Below are 21,384 nucleotides of genomic sequence, written 5' to 3'. Positions count from 1 at the left end.
CTGGTGAGTTAGAGATTGAAGTAACTGAAAACCACCGGAACAGGGTCCTTGCCACCTATTTTATTTGGAAAGCTTAATATTTGAAAGTATTATGGGTTCTAAACTTGGCTTGAAGAGTGGAATTATTCCTCTCATGCAACCCACAGGATGTCTCCCACACTGAGGCTGCTAGTTTGCTCCCCCTATTAGCTCACGATGTTGGTTGGTCAAGAAGGACTAAAGTCACACAGTCAGTGGGGAATATGTGGACAAGCTGTAAAAAGGATCAATGCAAGTCAGCTCCAACAGAATAAAATATAGTGCAGCACATGTCCCTGGATTTGGAGGCTGAGTGATTTGCATACACAACTCAGGATTAATTACTGTGAAAGCAATGCTGAACCATTTAATTGATTTTCTTTTTGTTTTCTACTGTAAAGTACCAGAACAAAAAAAGCCCTAATCAGAACTTGGTAAAACACATACTAGAAAAAAGAAGTTTTCAGGGGTGGGAGGAATGTCTAAAACTTCAGAATTGTTCTCAAAAAAAGGCACTTAGCCTGCAATGCCACTCTCCTATTTCCATCACTGTTTCTGTCTCTCTAATAGATTTATGACTCAATATCTCGAGCTTTCCCTCGTCGTTTTGTTCTCCCACTGAATGTGAATTCAGACACACCTGTGGGGAAGAATCTGAACCCACTGCCTTATACATTAGCAAGAGCTGTGAAAGATGCAGATGGCAAGGTATGTATTAAAGACTTAACATAATTGCATTTATGGCAGTGGTGAGGTTGCCTGCAACAGTTAGCAACCTGTACCAGGCAATCTGCCTTTATGATAATTAGCCAAACTTCATTGACAAAATAGTCTCTGCTTTCACTTGGGTACAGAACTGTTCTTTGCTTCCAGCTCTGGACAGCCCTACAGAGTGGCATTCAGTGGCGTAGAACACGTGTTGTCCACTATATTCAAAGTCATCTCTTTGTACATACTTTGTACATCAGAGTGTTGAGTGCTGGATGTGGGATTTTTTGAGTTAGTGTCGTGGTTTCACCCCAGCTACCAACTATACTCAGCTGCTTGCGCACTCCTGCCCCAGTGGGATGGGAGAGAGAATCAGAATAATAAAAGTGAAAAAACTTGTGGGTTATAAAGACAGTTTAATAGATAAAGCAAAAGCCATGCATGCAAGCAAAGCAAACCAAGGAATTAATTAACTGCTTCCTCTAGTTTAGCAGTTGTTGATCTATCTCCAGAAAAGCAGGGCTCATCTGTAACAGTTACTTGGGAAGGCAAAAATTACAGCTCTTGGAATGGTCCTTCTTCTTTCTTTTTTCTCCAGCTTTATACACTGAGTGTGATGTCATTTGGTATTTTGGCCAGTTGGGATTACTTGTCCCAGCTGTGTCCCCTCCCAATTTCTTGTGCCTACTCGATGCAGGGATGGTGTGAGAAGCAGAAAAGGCCTGGACACTCTATGAGCACTGCTCAGCAGTAATGGAAACATCCATGAATTATCAACACTGTTTTCAGCACAAATCCAAAACATAGCCCCATGCTAGCTACAATGAAGAAAATTACCCTAGCCAAAACAAGTACAGCTAGCAGTGCAGGAGTATGTAGACTTGCTTCTGCTTTTCACATCAGACTGATCCTTGAAGTTTCCAACATCTGTGATGATGAGTTGGTTCTTTGGGTGAAACAGGTAAGAGAGATGGAATTGGTGCATCTACCTGCCTAAGTTCAGTGTCAGGCTCATATTTAAACATGTCTTCACCACAGTGGTTGTGCAGTGGGTAGGTGGGATCAGTCATGTCTTCTGCCCAGTCAAAGCTAAACTGACAGTTGTGTAATGCATACTTCTAGGTCTGGTGCACACATGAAAATCTCCACCCTGAGGGCTTTGAAAAGTTTGGGGGCTTGGAGTTCCCCCAGATCAACTACTCTAAGTACAATGGTAGGAAGTACCGTTACTTCTATGGATGTGGTTTTGGGCATTTGGTTGGAGATTCCTTGATCAAGGTTGATGTGGAGACCAAGGATTTCAAGGTGAGGCAAAGCAAGATTATCTTTTTTCAGCAATGGGATTCATTCCACTGAGCTGACCTGGGAACAGCATGGTCTGCTCTAGGGTGGTGTGAAGATGGCTGTGCCAGCTAGGATGGTGGTGCTTTCTGAGCTTGTAGCTTGTATCTTCCAGTGCAAGCTGTTGGATGAAATGAGTTATAGAAACCCTTTTCACTCCCTGTTTGCATGATGCCTGGCACAACAGGCATGCTGTCACAACAACAGCATCATCACACTGTAGAATCAAAAGAATTAATTAAAAGGTTGAACTGCAGGTTTCTTGGAGCACAGAGTGTTCCTGGGCATCTTTGTGGGGAGCACTCCAACCTGCAACTCTGCTAACTGTAGTAGACAAGTATTAATGATATGAAACAAATCCATATGTTACTGTGCTTGCTAGATTTGGCAGGAGGATGGATCCTACCCATCAGAGCCCGTGTTTGTGCCAGTGCCTAGTGCCACAGCAGAAGACAGTGGAGTCATCTTGTCTGTTGTGGTCTCCCCAGCTGAGGTAATTTTACTGCTACTAGTTCCTCAACGTCACATAGTATTAGGTTTACTTTCTATACCACAAAACTGAATTTGAATCTCTCTGGCAGATAGTTCCATGCTGCCCAAGGTGCGTGCCTCTGCCACTGCGCAGCAAACTTCAGATAGGAGTGTACCTTGGAATGTCAGTGTTTCTTGAGTGGCATCTGTAACTATCAGTGCACCTGGCCAAGTATCTGTATGGCCTGGTTGTACATTTGAGCTCCTTTGTGTGCAACAGATGCAGTGGGTTGGACACTGGAATGAAGTTCAGCCTGGGTATTCATCCTGGCTTTCTTTTCACCCTGCAGAACTGTAGTGCTTTCCTGCTTGTCTTGGATGCAGAAACCTTTAGAGAACTGGGGCGAGCAGAAGTTGCAGTGCCAATGCCTTATGGATTCCATGGTGTCTTTACTTCTCACTGACTGAAGACCTTGTCATCTCCTCCAACTCAGGACCACAGCAGGCTCAGAAAGAAACCTCTGCTTTCTTTTATCTCCCACCTTTGCATTATACGCTGGATCAAATAACTGCTTTTTCTTTATCATAACCTCTGAGTTACTGCTATATTCTTAACAATAAACAGCAAAAGGTCAGAGGAAGGCAGAAGCCTCAAACAGCCCACTGCTTTTTCTTGATAGACCAGTTAGCAGCAGTTTGCAAAAGCTGCCATGCATAAGGCTTGCAATGGAGAAAATGGAAACTAAGATGACCATACCTTCCCTTGGTAGCAATGTGCTCTGACAGGAAGAGAATATTGGTGCTTAGGGCTGTGACTTTGGCTGAAATGTGTAAAGCAGAAGGGAGGAGTAAAACCAACTAGTAACAGGTATGCCCAATGAAGGCATGTAATTTCACCCCGTTGCATAAAGATTGCCTTCTGTGAACTCCAGAAGGCAGGTGCAAACCCTCACAGAAGCTGTACTTCTAGTGCTTTTCTCTGTACACTGATGGTGCCCTCAAATAAAACCTTGTGAAGTTTCTTCCTTTCTTTCCCTGCCCTCAACAGACCCATGGCCAATTTTGTGCTGTGCCACAAGAGGCAACAGCTGCAACTGTGACATTTTATTATGTTATATGGTCTCGTAGACATGCACAACACGTCTTCACCATGCCCCTGCTTAAACAGCATATACCTGGATACAGCTCTGATGGCTAACATTTGCTGCCCTCCTCCTAATTCAACCAGTATGAAACACGTAGAACTCCATTGTGGCTTTGATATCCCTTTGCAGATCAAACTCAAACACCCTCTTGTAAGCTTGCCTCCCCATCCAGGCTCCTGTAGTTGTTGAACTCTGACATGTAGGTGGATAGGTGTGTTGAAGGAAGCTCTCTGTAGCAGTTCACTCCTGATATTCTGGACGCCAGCCCAGACAGAACAGAATCAGATTAGAGCTGAATCTCTCTACCCAAACAACCCAGCATTGTCTCCCCTTTGACCTTCACCTTCCTTACAGGTCTTGGTGAAAAAACAAGGGAGATGAAACCAGGATTGTACACCAGCCTGCGGCACTGTGAGCAAAGCTGATCTCACAAAGCCACTAGATGGCAAACGCCTCCCGTTGCTGGCTCTCCAGCCCTACCAGCCGACTGCTTCCTGCAACAGCATGTAATCCTAGCCCCTGCCTGCGCTGTGCATAGGCTGTACTCCCGCTACGTTAAGAGCTGTTTTTCCTCCTGTTCTTGTTATATAGTGATCCTTCCCTGAGGCTTCGAATTTTACTACTCTGAAAAAGGGACTGGAAAATGCTAATACATGTTCTTCAGCTTCACGTTTCTTCTTTCAGAGCTGAGCCTTCCCTCCCCTGGAAGCCCACTTAGAAATGTTTTAAACAGCCCCTTCTCGTCCTCTTACTGATTCCCATAATTTCGATTGCTGTTCGCAGAGAGCTTCCAGTTTGCTGCATCACTCAGTGATTTAGTGAAAAGTGAGCTAGTAAACAGCTGGTGTAGGAAAGCATTTGCTACAGCAAATCACACCGATGGTCCCTCCGTTGGCGCTGTTGTCACACTCCTGCATTTGCAGGGTTGACACAGGGGCTCTGAACAGCCTTTTTTTACTTTCTTTCCGTATCCCTGGCTCATACCCGATCGCAGGATGTGTGCAGGAGATATTAGCTGGGGGCAAGGACAAGCACACGAACAAAGCAGGCGTTCTGCCCATCATTGCATCAGGGAAAGGGAGAGGGCCGCCTGCTGCGCCCCCGGCGATGGGCAAGCGCAAAGCGGGCGCTCCCCGCCGCTCCAGCACTGGCGAGGGGCACCTCCCGCGGGCGGTGCTGCAGAAGCCCGGCCCCGATACGCGCTGGGGCCCGGATGGAGCCGCCTGCGCCAGCGCGCACGCAGCGCTCTCCGCGGTCCAGCCATGGCGCCGCCCGCAGCGCGGCTGGCGCGGATCTCCCGCGCCGTCACCTTCAGCGCCTGCCACCGGCTGCACAGGTGAGCGGCCCCGGGACGCGGAAACACCCGCGGGGCGGCCGCGGTTCCCCCCCCGCCCCGAGACCGACCTCGGCGGAAGGGCACAGAGCCGCGGTGTTTGCGTTCGCGCACTGCACGCCACTTCGCTGGAGCCGGGCGCCAGCGCAGCCCGTGTGTGTGCGTGCGTGCCTGCTGCCCACTGCTTCCCGGTGCTCCTCCGTGCAGTCCGTTTTCTGCAGCCTGTAGTAGTCCGGGCTTCAGACATCAGTACTGTTAAACTGAAGTTTTGTTTCTAAACGGGGCAAGTTACGCTTGCGGTTTGTGAACAACTCACTGTACCCCTCATCTGTCATCCTCAGAACTTAAATATTCCTAAAGAGTGCCCTGACGTGAAATATGCCTGGGAATAGGCACTTGAATTCCTTCAAAGGAAAGACTTGGAGAGGGAAGTCATCTTCTGTACTTCTTGGAGAAGTTCCTCAAGCTTTGTAAATTAATAATAAGCATTGTTTGCTCCACGTGCTTCCTCCTAGGAGCCCAAGTGATTTTGCCATATTCATGTGTGAATAGCTGTCAAGAGTTTATACAAAAGCAGTGTTAGGCAGGTGTTATGAAACTTGCATATATAAATACAAAACTACATCATAAAAGCTCCATTCTCAGCAACATCTTTTGCCAGCCAAATGCTTTTCAGGTTCCGTTTGTGCCTCCTAAGTAGAAAACGGTAGTGGGTTAAATCTGGGAGAGTGAACAGATAGGAGAGCTAGAAAGCAATCACAGCTGAAGTGAAGCCAGGATCATTCCTGATGCATCTTGAAATGCCATGTCTGTATTTCTCACAGTAAATCACTGAGCAATGAAGAAAACCAGAAGCTGTTTGGGAAATGCAACAATCCAAATGGCCATGGACACAATTATAAAGGTAATTACACATGTAGTCATGGACAGAGTCTTCTCATGCAGGCTGGGTTGAATGCGGAATAACCCATGGAAGAAGTGGGCCAGTGATGTGTCTCAACAGTCTGGTATGGCTTTTAATGGCTGATTTGGGTTTTATTTTTTTATAATTAGAAGGAATCTTCAGCAGAGGGAGGTTGAACCATGGCATGGATTTGTAAGCTATTAAGTTAAATAGCTACTAAATAGCTCAAAATCATAGAATCACAGAATAGTTTGGGTTGGAAGGGACCTTAAAGAGCACCTAGTTCACGACCCCTGCCACCACACCTTCCATTAACCAGGTTACTCAAAGCCCTACCCAACCTGGCCTTGAAACTCCCTTCAGTAGTGAAATCTACTTACTTATAATCTGTAAAATCACTGAGTTTTGAATTAAGATTTTTCTAAGCAAAAGACATACAATTTACATAGCCCATGAACTTCATTTGAATGTTGTTTTCACAAGTTCTTTTACCATCTATGTGCAACCTGTGCACATAGAACCACATCTCTCCAGTTATTAGGCTGGCTCCCTGTAGCACTATAAAACCTCTGCTACAGAGCTACTAGCTTTGCCAGGGAGGACAAGTTGACAAATTGCTGGACTGCACATTTGTCCCTCTTAAAGCTGGTGATTGTATGGGTTGTATACCTGCATTGTCCAGAAGACTTTGCTGATCTAAAGACTCTGATCTTGAGTGTGCTGGGCATGGGCTGTCATAGGGAGTAGGTACTTTGGAAGTCACATAGTCTTATCTCTGCCTGCAGTGAGCAGTTTGGGGGTAGTGGTGTGTCTCTGGGCATTAGACCTTGGTGAATGACTTTTTTGATGAGCTGGGTGACTCTGAGTCATTATTCTTTATGGAGTGGATAACCATGTTGTAAAAACAGTCCCACATTTAAATGCTGGGAAGCAATGCACCAGTCCTTGTGGATAAGTGATGAATGGATTTACTGTCCCTACCAGTAGTGTATTTGTTGTTAGGTTCATGGTCTCATGGTGGTACTGTGACCCGATAACTTTCTTTTTTCTTTTTTCCAGTTATAGTCACTGTGCGTGGAGAGGTAAGTGTGATGAACGTTTCTTGTTTCCAGTCCTTAGGGTGGCAGGACAGATGGGTCCCTGGCCTCCACAGTACTGAAGTTCTAGCTCAGTTAGTAGAGTTCCTAGGTAGTTTCTCACCCCTCATCCCAAATAGTTCTATATATTCTGCAGTGTTGTTTTGATATTACTTTGGTGTATGTTTTCCAAACAACTTTATGAGGATTTCCAGTTCCTAGGAACTGAAACTAAACTGAACTGAAACTAAAATTTCAAAATCTCTTCCTTCTACATTCCCCACATATGCTGTAAATTACACATATGCTATAAATTGCAGAGCTGATTTGGCCCTGAAGCTGTGCCTGGGGGATGTCCTGAACTCAGGCTCATCTCTTTTGTCCCTGCATGTTCAACACAGAAATTTAATGCCATTTTTTCTGCTTATGCCCTTCCTGGAGCATTGCTTGAAGGTTATTTCAGTGAGTTTTTCCTCCCTGGTGTCAGCTTTTAAGAGAGAGTGGAACCACTGGAGGTTTTTTGTAGGCTGTATGTACTTTGGGAGTATCACAGGAGTATAATAGGAACTCTGTGAAGGTGGAAAGAGGTGCACACAGATACTCTGATTTGTACAGGCTCATGGCAGCCTTGGTAATAAGGACGTCGGTGTACCTAGGCTGTTAATCTCACTTTTGTTTTCCTTGCAGATTGACCCAGTCTCAGGAATGGTTATAAACCTGACAGACCTAAAAGAATATATGCAGGTAATAGCACTGATTTCCTACACATCCCTTGGGAGAATTGGTTAAGAGCTTAGCAATTTGTGTAGTACCGGGGTGGAGAAATGGTGAGTTGATGATGGTAGAAAATAAAGAAGAAATCGAGGAATGATTTAAGAATAAAGTGCTTTAGCTGTGTGATATGAGACAGTGCAATGTCTCCAGCTAAGAAGTTAACAGGTAGGTGTGGGGCTCTTACCCTTTTTTTGCATACTGTTGCCTTGCTGTAGTTCCATGTGCATGGTAAATTAAACCTCAAGTCCACTGATAAACTGGGACAAGATTGTCACTGTTTTCTTTCTGTAGGAAGCGATCATGGAACCCCTTGACCACAAAAACCTGGATAAGGATGTGCCATATTTTGCCGACGTTGTGAGGTGGGTGATGGGGACTTTGCTAACAAGCAACAGTCTTCAAGGCTTAGCCCCACATCTGAAAGAGCAGTCTTGATACCTGTGTGTGTCGTACACTTGCTACACAGGCCTGTGCATCTCAGATGCTGGGTGCCCTGCCTGCCTTTGAGCCCTGCTGCTATGCCCTTACTGTGCTGGGCTGGATGGAGGCCTGCATACATACCAAGATAGGCACCACTTGCTTATACCTAGGCAGCCTTTTACAAACTAGCACTCCTCTCACTAGACTGTCTCTGGACAGCTTGGGAAACAGATACGACCTGTTAATTAGACCTCCTTTCATCCATGTTTGCTGTCAATGGTTCTAGCCCCACTTAAGTTCAAGGTGTCATCATGTGAAAGGTGCCTGCATGGCTCCCTGTGGCCATTAGCATCCTCCCTGTTCCATTCTGGGTACAGCCACCTCAAGTACCTTTGCTGTCAGTTCTGAATCTGCTCATATTTGATTTTTAGCACCACAGAGAACCTCGCTGTATTCATCTGGGAAAACCTCAAGAAGCTCCTGCCCATGGGAACTCTTTATAAAGTCAAAGTATATGAAACAGACCAGAACATTGTCGTTTATAAAGGAGAAGAAATAATGTCTAAGAAGTGATCTGAAGTTCAATTGATCAGAAACTCTGCTGCACAATGGATTACTTCAGCCCTGCTCACTGTATTTCCTACACTTGGACAATGATTATGTATTACCTAAGGACAAATACAGATGTTTCACAAGAATTCTTGCAGCAACCCTAACGATTTGGGTTCTCAGTATTGATATGTCTGTTTTATCGCAAGACATTACTGTTTTGCAAATCCAAATGACCAAGCTAATAGAAAATTTGCTGTTGTGCCATGTTAAATAAAGCTGATGAGTCATCCCTGCTACAGGACACTTTTCATTCTGCATCTCATCATGGACAGCTGAAATAGCATGGGATACCTTGAGTCCATATCCACTGAAGACCCCTGAAAGCTTGTTGGCACAAGCAGCCAGATCAAGCATGTTTTTCTTAGGGAGGTTTTTGTAAGTTCTGTAGGAACAGGATCAAATGTTCTCCTTTAATCTCTCTGAAGAAAACACTCAGCTTGTATTCCTCTGGCAATGATCTACAGTTAGTTGGTATTTTCATTATCAGACTCCCATGTTGGGAAGGTCTAACCGGAAGAAACACATCAGGGCTGCAGGTTCCTGCTGTCACTTCTAATCAGAAGATGCAACACTGTTCAGCATAGGTTGTTACAAAAGGATGAGGCTGAGCAATGAGTTTAAATGAACATTAGCCGAATTATTCTGAAGGTTATTGAATTTGTAGATATACTCTGAAAACTAGTGCTGGAAGAGGAATGCATGTTAAAACCAGTTAGGGAACAGTTACTGTAGAATTCCTATGGTTAAAAGCCATAGGATCAATGTGTCTCTCTAGAGGTGGAAATAATAGTACTTCCACTCTGTGGAAAAGTAATAGTGGAGTGTGTGGTTCTGTTTATCACATGAGCAACATCCTGAAGAGTAATTAGGTACAGCCATGAAGAATAACTTCATGCATGTAGTTTAAAAAGTGATTTCCAGGGTATTAATTCTCTTGCTTTACATTAATTCCCTTGCTTTACAAAGGAATTACTCATCTGAATAATGGTAGCAAACAGCACTATTTAGAAAGGCTTAATGAAGCTTGCCTAATAGTTAACCTTGGCTGCACTCTGCTAGAAGCTGAGGGTAAAGTAGCCTTCTGTAGCTACCAGTTGTGCTAGAAAGTAGTTTTTACAGTTCCAAAAAATACTTTTGACTGCTTTCTTTTAAACTGTGACAGGTTTATGTGAGGACAGTTCTGTGCTCTCTCCTGCCTTGATCCATCTTTGCTCAAACTTCCTGGATGAGCTTCTAAAGTGGAACGGTAAGACAAGGGTAGAGAAGAGGGATATTCTATCCTCCCTGCTTCACAGAGCAAAATCTTTGTCATGGGAGCCCCAGTGTTGTTGTGGGTTTGGTTGTTTTGGGTTTTTTTTTCCTCCTCTCTCAGCAGCATTGCTTTGGTGAATTGTTGGCTGAAGGTTCATTCTGGTGTCAAGTAGAGAGTGCTCCATGCATCAAAAGAAGGGAACACTTGGCAGACTGTTGCCCCTTCTTCTTTTTTCTTTTCCCCATATAGGAACCAGTCAGGTGTTTTCAGTATGGGCTCCAGCCAGGGAGGTTTTGCAGCTTTACTGAGTGTTCCTGCTCGTCTGTAGTTCACCAGTGTGCTATGTCGTTCTGGTTTGCTAAAACCATTTAAGAAGTCATGCTGGATGATAACTGCCTCTGATAATGATTCACAAAGCATTTGGTGTCTTCAGTGAGTCATGGAGACTAAGATGTATCATTTGATCTATTTATCAGAAGAGTAATTTAGCTGTTGACACTGTTAACAAAACTAAAACCACAAACAGACAAATGGTTATATGTATAGAGCACAGCCCATTACTTTTACTGGCTAGAAGTCAGGTGCTAGGCCAGGAAAAACTAGCCCAGTTCCTGTTCTTTTACTGCAGTGCAACATAGCCTTGATAAAGTCCCACAATAGCTCTAGTTTTTATATTTATTGCAGTGTTGCATGATGGAGATCTACTCATATCCTTTATTCTGATCTTTCCAGTTTAAATGGCAGCAGATCTGCCGAGGTGGAAATAAACTGGTTGATTTAATAGTGCCTTGTGTGAAGGGGGTCAGCAGTATCAGAGCTGGAATTGTAATTGCCTAGGTCACAAGAAATTACAGTGAATTCTGTCCTTTATCCTGCTTAGAGGGGCCTTGATCTTTGCAGCCCTGTGTGAGCTCCATGTACAGGAGGAATCAGCCTCCAAATTCACAGGTTAGGGAAGGAGGGTTATGTAAGGAGAGGATTAACTAACATAATTAAACATTAAGCATCTCTCTGCTATAACTTAGTTACTGAGTGATTAAATTGTTTGAAAGAGAACTGTTTGGGGGACGGTAGGGTCTGAGATAGCAATTCAGATGTCAAAGCTGATCCCAGGAGAGCTACTGTAGGACCAAGACCCCCAGCTTTCATGCACGTAAATGTGAATAGCAGTATAATGACAGCATGATCAGAAATATGCTGAGCTGTAGTTAGGGACTGAAGAGGAAGACCCAGTTCTGACTTCGTATCACACAGAAAGATGAATTAGCAGATCATATAGAAGAGGAATAGTGCCATGGCAGAAACTGAGGGAATGGGGAATTGCCAACTAGAAGGAAAGTTTGAGGCTGCCCAGTTTCAAAGGAAAGCTGTTCAGCAAGAGCTGGTTTTTATTAATTGCTTCCAAGGAACAGTTTTTTATTCTGCCTTACTGCAAAGATGAAAAGTCTTTTCTGTAATTGAAAGACAGTGACCACAGGAGGACTGTGGCTTCAGCCAGGGCCTGTGCAGTGTGGGGAGAAGGAATTGATCGTTTTCCCATGATGTCTGGAATTATGAAACAGCACAGAGCAAAAGGGGCACCATTATGAAAGGATCAAAGCAAAAAACAGCAGCTAGGACTGAGTCCTGTCACTCGGTTTGTAGTGCCACTCCCTGGGCTGTTATTTATAGTTCATTGTCATCCCAACAATGACAAGTTAATAAATAATCCAGGCATCACTTCTGATAAGGGATTATGTGTGGGACATGGAGTCTGTACCAGGAGCTGTTCCTTCCAAGTTCAGACAACTTGGAGTATTGTACACTTCCTGAATTGAAGTTTCTTTTGTAATAGGTTTCTTTGTATGTGCGCAGTGCCTGGAAGGCAATGAAGGCTGCAGGTGCCTTCATAGGACTTCTGCCTGCTTTGGTGCCCAAGACTGGCAGTGCCTTGGGAGGGAGTGAGAGGTTCAATGAAGCAACATCTCAGTTCTGCAAAAATGTTGGGAAGGTCACTGTGAACAGAGCTGCTGACTTGACAAGAGACAGCCCATCCCTGTCTCTGCCCCACAGTAAACTCAATGAGGCCAGAGACTGAGGAAAAGCAGGTGTGATCGTAACTGCCTATGTACAAGGGGAGCTGTATTATGGCAAAGCCATGGTTTGGGTATTCTCAGGTGCTTGCCTGCTTGGCCCACACCAGTGTTTTTTTATTGGTGTGGGTGTGGGTGTCCATAAGTACAATAGAGTCCTTAAGATGGGAGGGAGAGCAAGCTTTTGCTGTAGCAGGGGTAGGATTTGTTAATTCAGACATTGTGGAAGTACTGGTTTGAAAAAATCAATGGTTGCTCTAAAAGTTATGTAGAAATGTCTGTGGACATGGCAAAGGACTAAACAAGACAAGGCACCCCGAACTAAATGTTTCTGCTTCAGGTGGGTACGTGTTGCCTGACTATCTCTTGTTATGCCTGTCTCACCCCAGTGGGCTGCTGGGAGAGTGAACATTGCCATATTTCCACCAGAAAGGCATGGGTGCAGCCCACAAGAGACCCAGGGTTAAACCTACATCTTGTTCTGCAGCAGTGGGATTTTGGAATGATGTAAATTGAGAAAGTATTGTTTGATCCTGATTGTCGGGTTACTCCAGAATGAGTGATGCCCTTCCTCCTGTGATATGTAGGGTAACATATTAATGAAAAGTGAGATCTGTGGTCCACGAAGTTGAGTTTGTTCTACTGAGTTTTTTGAGGCAGGGTGCATCACCCAGGTTAGCACCTACGTTTAATAGCTTTTAAAGCTGTTAAAATAAAAGTTCAGGAACTACAGGAAGTCAGTGGAAGGGTGGGAAAAATTTTAATGGAGCTTTATCCATTTGCAGTAATCCATTTGCTGCAATCACTCTGTTAATTATTAATCAATGTTTTAAAGCTTAGTACTTCCAGTAGCAGATTGGGCTTCAGGGCTCATCTGATATACCCTCAAAGCCACTTCTCTGGCTCTGTAGACAGTGATGTCCCTGTCAGATGCCATGTCATGACTTTTGTACCAGGGAAATTAGACAAGTATATAAAAGGAAGTGCTAGTATTTGGTACAGAATAGTGTAAAAGTTAATGAGAATGGCACTGATGAGGCCTATCAGTGGGACAAAGCCACCAGGAGTTCACCTCTGGAAGTAAACTGCATTGCTCTGAATGCCCTGTGCCTGTAGATAATACAGTAAATGGGAGTTGCCACAAGGATATTTAAAAGGAACTTCATATGTGTTATCCTAGCCTAGAGCTGTAATTTTTTTATGAGATGGGGATATCAACAGTGAGATTAAAATTGTACAGTAGTTTACAGAACTGATTAGAATTTTATTGTGTGTTGTGCACTGCAGTAGCAGAAGATAAAACACATTCAGATCCCTGCTAATTACCCTGCCTGTGGAACAGATGTCAGTTAGAATAGCTGGACCCTAAAAATGTATTCCTATTAAATTCTGCAGAAGCATTCCATTAGCGCATCACTTCAGGCACAGGCATGAGACCAGGGCATCCGTTGCCTCCATGGAGGTCTGAGTACAGTCCTTGTCCCAGCAGCTACCCTGGCATCTGCAAAGTGCTGAGAAAATGGGACAGTGCTGAAGAAAGGATCAGATTCCCAGCCAAGGCAGGAGAAAGTAGATCTTGCAGTGGTCATATTTAGTATTTCCAAGTAATTACTGATAAACATGAAAGATAACATGGTTTTGAGTCCTTTTTCCTTCTTTCCTTTGAATTGTGTGTGTGGGAGGGGGATGCGTTTCCCACTATGAAGAAATGCATGGGCAAATTGTCTTTGGGTGAGGATTCTGAATGCAAACCCCATAGGCTTGTTTGTATGCTGAGTTGGTCTTTGTCATTCCTGCTGGGTACATATGCTTAATCTGGGCCCAGAGAGTCTGCACATGTCTTAAAGCAGGAGCTTTCATTTTAAAGCTTCTTGTTATTCCCATAAGCTTTAAAAGATAGATAATTTATTGGCCTGGAGCTGAGACCAGGAGAGGTCTTGGCAGGGCCACCACCCATAAGGGCTCATTGTAAGGACACCACAAACTCTGGACTACTAAGGCCAGGTTAAGGCCAGTTCTCTGATCCATGACCATTGGACTGTTATGATCTGGGGCTCAGTCTTCTGAAGAGGAAACAGCAAGAGGATTAGTGTGGCAGGGCTTGCCTTTCTAACTCTGCCTTCCAAAAGATCCTTCTGGCTCACCCCATAAAGGCTTGCAGTTACAGGGCTCACCTATATCTGTGTCTTTATGTGCTCATCTATGGGGTCAAAACCAAATATTTCACACTATTCAGGATCATTTTATCCCCACCACCACATCACAATGAAGCCAGGAAGTAACGTTATATACAAGAGCCAACTTTCATTCCTTAATTTATTTAGATTAGTTTAAGAAAAAATTACTTTCCAGAAGTTTGAAATTTTCTAAATAAACACCATCCATATAAAAATACAAACAATAGTAATAACAATATAAGCAAGACATTCAGCGGCCCGTACAGTCTTGCCCTACAGCAAAATCAGTTGTTGATCAAAAAATGAGGATAAAAAATACCCACTCTGCCATTCCAGAAAGCCAGAGGAAAACCAGAGAAACCTGATAAGGCATCCACTGAAACAACAAAATTTAGGGGATGCTGAATCAATAATAACAATGGGGAGCATAAATTCCCAAGGCCTGGGCCTTTAATGGAGGATACCCTGCCAGCAGGATCTCCAGTTTGTCGCTGCCGAGCTTGTCCAAGTGGAGGGCACACTTATTTTCTCTGTGCTTGCACCGGAGGTTTTGAACTGGCTGAGTCATGTGAATCCTAATTCCATAATATCCCTTCCCAGGATCAATTCTGCTTCCAGCAGTTTTGGTGAATATGCTGTGGGGGACTGTGTCACTGAGGCACATACATGCACACACACCCATGCTGTGAGAGCAGGTCCCACACTGCACAGCCAAAAGCAGACCTCTCTTTGAGCTTCTCAGCAGACTGGTACCTTGATGAGGGCCTTTACCCTCTTCAATCATTTTCATACCTTTTGTATGCTTCACAGAACCCCAGGTGATGAGGAAGGAATTGATTCTGGTATAGTTCCATTAGACAGGGTCTGCTCTTGACCATGCTATGCTTTTCTAGCTGAAAAGCTGTAACAGAGTGATCTCTGACTTGCTGTGAAACATTTCATGTTGCTGAGATTGCTGGCCCTGGGTGAGGGGATTAAGGGGACGATCAGCTCTCTGGTCAAATAGACCTTTATAATTTAATGTAGAAGTGCAGTTATCATCCTAATACACAAGTGAATTGTTTTCCTGAGTAGATCAGCTGCCTGCCCTCCCATGCGTACCACAAGCAAGGAGGAAAGGTGTACCACAGTTGGGTCATCTTCTCTTCCTGACTCCTAGGAGAGCAGTTTGCTTGTGACAATGAGCAGTGGCAATTGGATGACAGCTATGAAGAAGGAGCTGCTCTGAACCATAGAGACAGAGTTGATGGTGGAGTTGGTGGTTGGTTGGTCTGTGGTTGTTTCTGATTCTGAAATGGAAGGAAAGCCCCAGGGCTGATGAGAAGTACAGAGGACCAGCTGAGCTGCAGATCTACTCCAAGAGGCTGCATGTAACTGATTTGACATCAACTGATTTCTTAGAAATGAGGGGTCAATGGTGGGGAGTGGGGTGTCAAACTATATTCACTGACATCCATGGACCATCATGAGCATAGGCTCAATGCTCCTGGGTGGTAGGGGATTCTCTGGATTATCAGAAACATTATCTGTGATGGCAAAGTCACGATTTCCACTTTGTGTCTGCATGACAGAGTGAGTAGGGGGATGAAGCCTCTGCCAATACCTGCAGAAATAAGTAAGCCTCTCCTCTCATTTGTAGCTGTTTAATGTCCCTTAACGCAAAAAGGAAACTTGAAAAGGTTTTCAGTCCAACATTATAACCTGAAAACCTCTAAGTAGCTCTAGCATTCTAGTGTCTTTGCCTTCTCCTGACTATTGGAAACGTGAGCTATTCTTCAGCTGGTGGTACACTGAGTCCAACTTTCCCCTTTCCCAAAACACCAGAGTACAAGTGAAGCCCTTGCTGGGTGTGTCATTCACCCTGCCATTTTAATTGCCCAGCTGAAGTTTATTTACCTCTGTTCAGTGTCACAGTCTTGAACTCAACAGATTTATCAATGAAGATGATGTATGCCCTGTGGAAGAAAGGAAGGGAGAAAAAAATGCATTCAAAGAAGAGCAGCTGACTGTCTCGTGTAACCTCATTAATGGAGACATTAAAAGCAGAGGAAGTGACAGGAACTACGAAGTCATCCTGAGTCACTTACGTTTCCCTCCCACTGTATTGCACTTTTTTATTTAACATCTGAAACGGTTTCCTCATTACACTTTGGCTGCTTTACTGCCCTTCTGTGGATGGGATAGGAATGCCTTGTAAAACGGTGGCAATTTACTGTGACCCTCTGCTCCTTCTAATTAGGACCACTATTGTCATGAACTGTTTCATTCTTCCTTCCTGCAGATAAGGCCAATCAGGCTAATGGTTATGGTTTCCTTTGACAAATATTTCCCACTGATGCAACTCCATTAGTGTTAATGGAAGCAAGAGGGGTGTTCAATCAACTCATATCCATAGGACTAATTTCCATCCCTACTAATATGAGCCAGTCTTTAACTAGGAGACCATCTGTGGGGTGACCTCTAGATAGGGCTTTTCAAAAAATGTTTCCTTGGTATTTTCAAGGAAAAATCTGGAGCAGGCTCAAGAGGTTTCTCTCAGCCCCTGCTCTGGAGGTGGGTTCTTGATTCTGGGTACTGCCAAGAGCTTATACAGACAAGTACTGTCCTAACCGAATACTTAAAGGTGGAGTATAGTCTTACCTTATTTCCACAGAAGAAATGTTACTGTCTGGAGACGTCCAGTTTGCTGTTTTCTGAGTGGCATTTAATACTGCCATCTCAATGGAACTGCAGTTGTCCGTGTCTGCTGCATGCCATGCTCCCACGGAGTGATTTTGTGGGGAGAAGGCTTGCAGTAAATACTCTTTCACATTCTTGCTGTCAGTGAGGTTTGTGTTGTCGCTAATCGTAACTGGAAACAGAGCAAGTTAGACTTAAGTTGTCTGCTCTGAAAGACAGCCATCTTCAGACTTCATGCCTTCAGGGTTTTCAGCCAAGGAAGTATTTGCTTGCACAGTGCTCACTATGTAATGCGAGTGAACCAGAAGCATTACAAAGAGAAGGTGATGTGCTATAGTCCTCCCTGAATGACAGGAGCCCCTTTTCTGCTCCCTCCCCAGTTAGGCAATAGACTAGGTGGAACTCCTCAGTCACCAGATTCAGCCCCTGCTGTTGTGGGTACTGTATCTGTAAGTGAAACCAGCACTCCTTGTGAGTAAATCTCTTCTGGATCTCATACAAATGGCAGGGATGGAAAAGCTAAGGGGGACAAGATAATTCGGCTGTCAGTTCCTCCCTTCAGCCCATAGCTGTGAGTGTGCCAGACCCCACCCTTTCTTTGCCACATCTCTGCTCCGGGTTGCTGTTTCACAGCTGTGATTGCTGTGTATCATGCTTTTGTTGCAAGCAGAAGTTGGACAACAAGCAAATGAAGCAAAGGGGACCTGCTTGCCAGGAATAAATGACTCCATAGCTGTGCCTCCCAGCCCAGGTTGTTGTGCGTGCTGTACTTCCATGGCCCTCTTGGCCTTTAGCACCCTTCTGGTCAAATTAAATCTGCCTGTATTGTCAGAAGCTACCAGAGCTGATGTGAGACAGTAGCCAGAATCAAAGGTCAGGCTGCCATTTACTCTGCAGCTACATTCTCTGTAGTATTAAAAGCCATTTTCTAGGATTGACCGTTAAGTGTCTGTCAGCATCAAAGTAACCTCTTCACCTTTGTCTTTACAGCCATTGCCATTGAGAAGGGCAAATCCTTAGGAAGAAGGAAAGGGAACAAAGCCACGAAACAACTTCCCCACCAGAACTGTGTTTTCAAGAGCCTTAATGTCCTTTTATGCAAAAAGATTAAGGGAGAAATAAACCACCCTAAGGAAGGAAAGACAGTGTGGGAACTCTGAGATCCAAACAGAGGTGACTTACCTAGGTAGCTTGTGTTTGCGTGGTACGCCTCAGGTGTCACGGTTACATTGAAATTGCTTGCAGTTGCATTCTGGAGCAAATCACATCTTTGTGTATATGCTGGGACAATCAGTGTCCCAATGAAGAGGAGTTGCACCAGGAAGAGGAAAGTTGCCATGATCCACTTTGATGTCTCTGCTTCACGGACCTGCACCTGGGAACTGAGAAAGCCTCACACTTTGCAGCTTATATATGCTCTGGTTTTGATGAGGTAAATGCAAATGTTTCCTCCTCCCTATGCAGCTCACATGTACACACCCCCAATGGGAGGTTTCACTCATGCTTTTTGAGATGACTTCATTCTACCTGCTTAGCCGCTGAGTGAACTGATTAAAATAAAGGGGTGACCAGCTGAGAGGGATCAAAATGGACAGTGTGCATGTCACTGAGGAACCTGTGGACTGAAAATTAAGTCTCTGTATGCATATATCTCTTGATCTGCCTTTGCATGGTGTACACTGTGTTCTGTGCTTGCATGCTCATAGCCCTTGTAACCTCTTGCAGAAACCCACATTCTGGAAATGTGGAGGAGTATCTGCAGTCCTGTTTTAGCTTGGGTCCAGGCTTTTCATAAAAGCCAAGCTGTTCCAGAAAATGTAGGAAACACATCAGGGGTATATCCTTGTAGAGATGGTCAAATACAGCCTCTACTTCTTGGAGAAAGCAGGGTAGTAAAGGGCCAAGATGCTATTGAAAGGATGGTCTCTCTGACTTTGGACCATAACCCCCTTTCACAGCACTTCACTGATGAACACACCATGTTCTTGTTAGGGGGCTGATTGCTTACGTGATTACCTTGACAAATCATTTTGGCTGTACCCTTCAAATAATACTGGATAAGTTTCTCTTTCCTTTCTCTTGCCTGGATTTCTCCATTGTCCCCTGCAGACCATTCCCTGGGGTTTTCAGAAGCTGGTTTTGCAAGTGCTCTTTGAGCTACTGGGGTGGTGCTGATGTGCAGTAAGAAAGTGTTGGTGAGAACGGGAGCACTGCCTCATTTCTGAGCAGGATGTGTTCCTCCTGCATGCCTTCCACCTTGCTGGGAGAGGAGCAGCAGGTACAGTCCTGAGTGAAACCCAGAGTGTGTGACACCCAGTAATTAGAGCTGGTGATGATCCTGAATTGGTTCCACTGAAACAGAGATCACTCCAGAACCTGTTTCCAGTGCTAATTCCACTGAGGGCAGTTATTTCCAGCTGTCAAGCAATATGCTGAATCCATAGGTACTCCAGATGGGCTGGATCCTCAAAAAAGAAAAGGCTATCCCCTCTCTTTCCCCTTATCTGCCTTACACTTGCAGACATATAATTGGCAGCCCACAGGAAGCTCCTGGAGAGTTTATGCTGTAGTTTTGGCAGATCTACCTCCTCCGCTTTGTCCCAGCCTCTGCTGAATCACCCAAGAGGCTGGGAGAGTGGGAGGTCTGGATTTTCCTCCCTGTGCTCATCTTCCTTTTTTCCAGCCCCAAAGTGCTTCACCACCCTGCCAGTGACCCGCAGCTTTAGAGGGAGCCTGTTGTGTTAAATGTTTCAAATAAAAGTTGAGCAGAAGTGGAAGAAAAAGGGGAAGTACAAGAAAAAAAAATAGGTGAGTTCACGACAAGTAGAGCAAAAGGAGAGCAGCAGGACACAGGCCCGAGAAAGAGGGTGTGTTGGAAGAGTTGATCTGTGTTCAGTGGTGCTAGCATTGGTGAGAGGTAAACTTGGCCTTAATGCAGAGTGTGGAGGAAACGATAAACTGAGCTTTTCTGGCTTGTGAAGGTCACAGAATCAGATTCCCCCACAGAGCCCCATTTCCTTGTGGTTTTCTCCTTGTGTTCTGCCCTACTTGGAGCTTCTCTGAGCAGTGTCTGCAGCTCCGTTGATACACAGCATCAGTGGGCAGTGCAGAGCTGAGTTCAGAAAGCTCTGCATGTTCCCCTCAATGCAGAGAAGCCAGGAGAGAGTGCACCAAACGGCTGCAAGTCCCCTGGAAATAGGAACTATTCTCTCCCCTCTTATTGCACAACCTTTATGCAAGCACCTTAAGGATCATGATAAGTTTTGGGGGAAAAGCAAATAAAAATGGAAACGGGGATTTGCAAACACACCTTCACTTGTGACGCTATTTGCCCTCGGCAGTTTCATCTGATGTCTCCTTGCAAAATCTCTGTGCCATCTTTCAGTCTGTGAGGATGACTCAGTATCATGTCACTGGAACAAGCAGTTGATAATAATAGATATGTTTGTCTCTCTGAGATAATTAGTTTTGAAAGCAAAGGCAGGATGGGATCATGTCACATACATAACCAGGAACATGCTGCTACAGAAGCTTACCCAGAGCAAAAGAGATCTTCATAACTGATGATGGAAGTGACAATGTTTATTACGTAATGCACAATCAGTGGGGCTCTTGAGTTTTGTTCCTCGTCGGTTCTTGAAGAGGTTGAACTTGGTGGGGACAGTGAGAGCTGAGGCCTGTCTCTAGGAGGGGATATAGCCAGAAAGCTCTGTCAAGAAGAGAGCTCCAGGAAGCAATCAAATATATATTCTTAGCCCCAAAGGTGACTTCATAGTCATTAATTTAGCTGGGGATAAGCCCACGTACTAAAGCAAATCAAATGGGTGTGAAGTCCAGTGGAGGAAGGGCAGGGAGTTCCTCAGTAAATTCAGGGATGGTTTGGAAATTATTTAGGTATGTTTCCCTGTCTCCCACCCATACTAGATGTCTAACACAATATGGAATGACTTGGGTTTTATTCCCCCTTGTCAAGCAGATAGAAGTTATCTTCTTGGCTGTATTTCTCTTTGCTACCACAGGTGGCTTGGTTCCTTTCTTACCCTGCCTTTTCATGTACTTTTGGGCAAAACTCAAAACTCTGATTTCCACAAACTACTTTCAAGGTCAAGTCATGGCTGTTGCCGAGAAAACTTCCGTCATTCTCTGCTTCCTTGCAATAGGTGGTTTCTGCCACTCAGAACTGGCAGGGACAGCTATTTGGAGCAGGGCCTTTTGCCTTGTTTCTGTGGGGAGGCTTCGCTCTGCCCTGCGTGTGGTTGATACCACACAGGGAAGCGGACAGGAGCAGCAAGGAGACCTCAGGCTACAGTCCTCCCCACCACCACTCCTGCGCTGAGGGAGCAAGTATGAGCACAGATGACTCAGACACTGCTTTGCTCCCTGTTCCCCAAGGGAGTGACCC

The 21,384-nt window shown here is 44.7% G+C and overlaps 2 protein-coding genes across 4 annotated transcripts in view; both read left to right on the top strand.

The window, feature by feature from the left end:
- LOC133220355 (succinate dehydrogenase [ubiquinone] cytochrome b small subunit, mitochondrial-like) overlaps window positions 1–3,560 on the top strand; it is a 37,811-nt gene extending 34,251 nt beyond the window's left edge. For all 3 annotated transcript variants that reach the window (XM_061368367.1, XM_061368369.1, XM_061368366.1), the window contains 4 exons: window positions 589–726; window positions 1,849–2,031; window positions 2,450–2,560; window positions 2,889–3,560. In XM_061368367.1, the coding sequence (XP_061224351.1) occupies window positions 589–726; window positions 1,849–2,031; window positions 2,450–2,560; window positions 2,889–3,002 (546 nt within the window). In that variant the 3' untranslated portion in view covers window positions 3,003–3,560. The remainder of the gene's footprint in view (window positions 1–588; window positions 727–1,848; window positions 2,032–2,449; window positions 2,561–2,888) is intronic.
- Window positions 3,561–4,879: 1,319 nt separating this feature from the next.
- On the top strand, window positions 4,880–9,038 carry PTS (6-pyruvoyltetrahydropterin synthase). Its single transcript, XM_061368348.1, has 6 exons — window positions 4,880–5,019; window positions 5,841–5,920; window positions 6,980–7,002; window positions 7,684–7,740; window positions 8,062–8,132; window positions 8,622–9,038. The coding sequence occupies exons 1-6, from the start codon at window positions 4,946–4,948 to the stop codon at window positions 8,761–8,763; spliced, it is 447 nt and encodes a 148-aa protein (XP_061224332.1). The 5' UTR covers window positions 4,880–4,945; the 3' UTR covers window positions 8,764–9,038.
- The last annotated feature ends 12,346 nt before the right edge of the window (window positions 9,039–21,384 follow it).

This window comes from Neopsephotus bourkii, unplaced genomic scaffold (genome assembly GCF_033783945.1).
Source record: "Neopsephotus bourkii isolate Nb327-2 ecotype Australia unplaced genomic scaffold, CSIRO-AGI_Nbou_v1 NB_1433, whole genome shotgun sequence".
NCBI classification, from domain to species: domain Eukaryota; kingdom Metazoa; phylum Chordata; class Aves; order Psittaciformes; family Psittacidae; genus Neopsephotus; species Neopsephotus bourkii.
This window is presented reverse-complemented; position numbering and strand designations above follow the sequence as displayed.

What these genes read in the sequence shown, in the direction of transcription:
- PTS (XM_061368348.1), top strand. Translation starts at nt 4,946, where the DNA reads ATGGCGCCGCCCGCAGCGCGGCTGGCGCGGATCTCCCGCGCCGTCACC. An exon ending in CCATGGACACAATTATAAAG is followed by an intron (nt 5,921 to 6,979) that starts GTAATTACACAT and finishes TCTTTTTTCCAG; the next exon opens with TTATAGTCACTGTGCGTGGA. An exon ending in ACCTAAAAGAATATATGCAG is followed by an intron (nt 7,741 to 8,061) that starts GTAATAGCACTG and finishes TTCTTTCTGTAG; the next exon opens with GAAGCGATCATGGAACCCCT.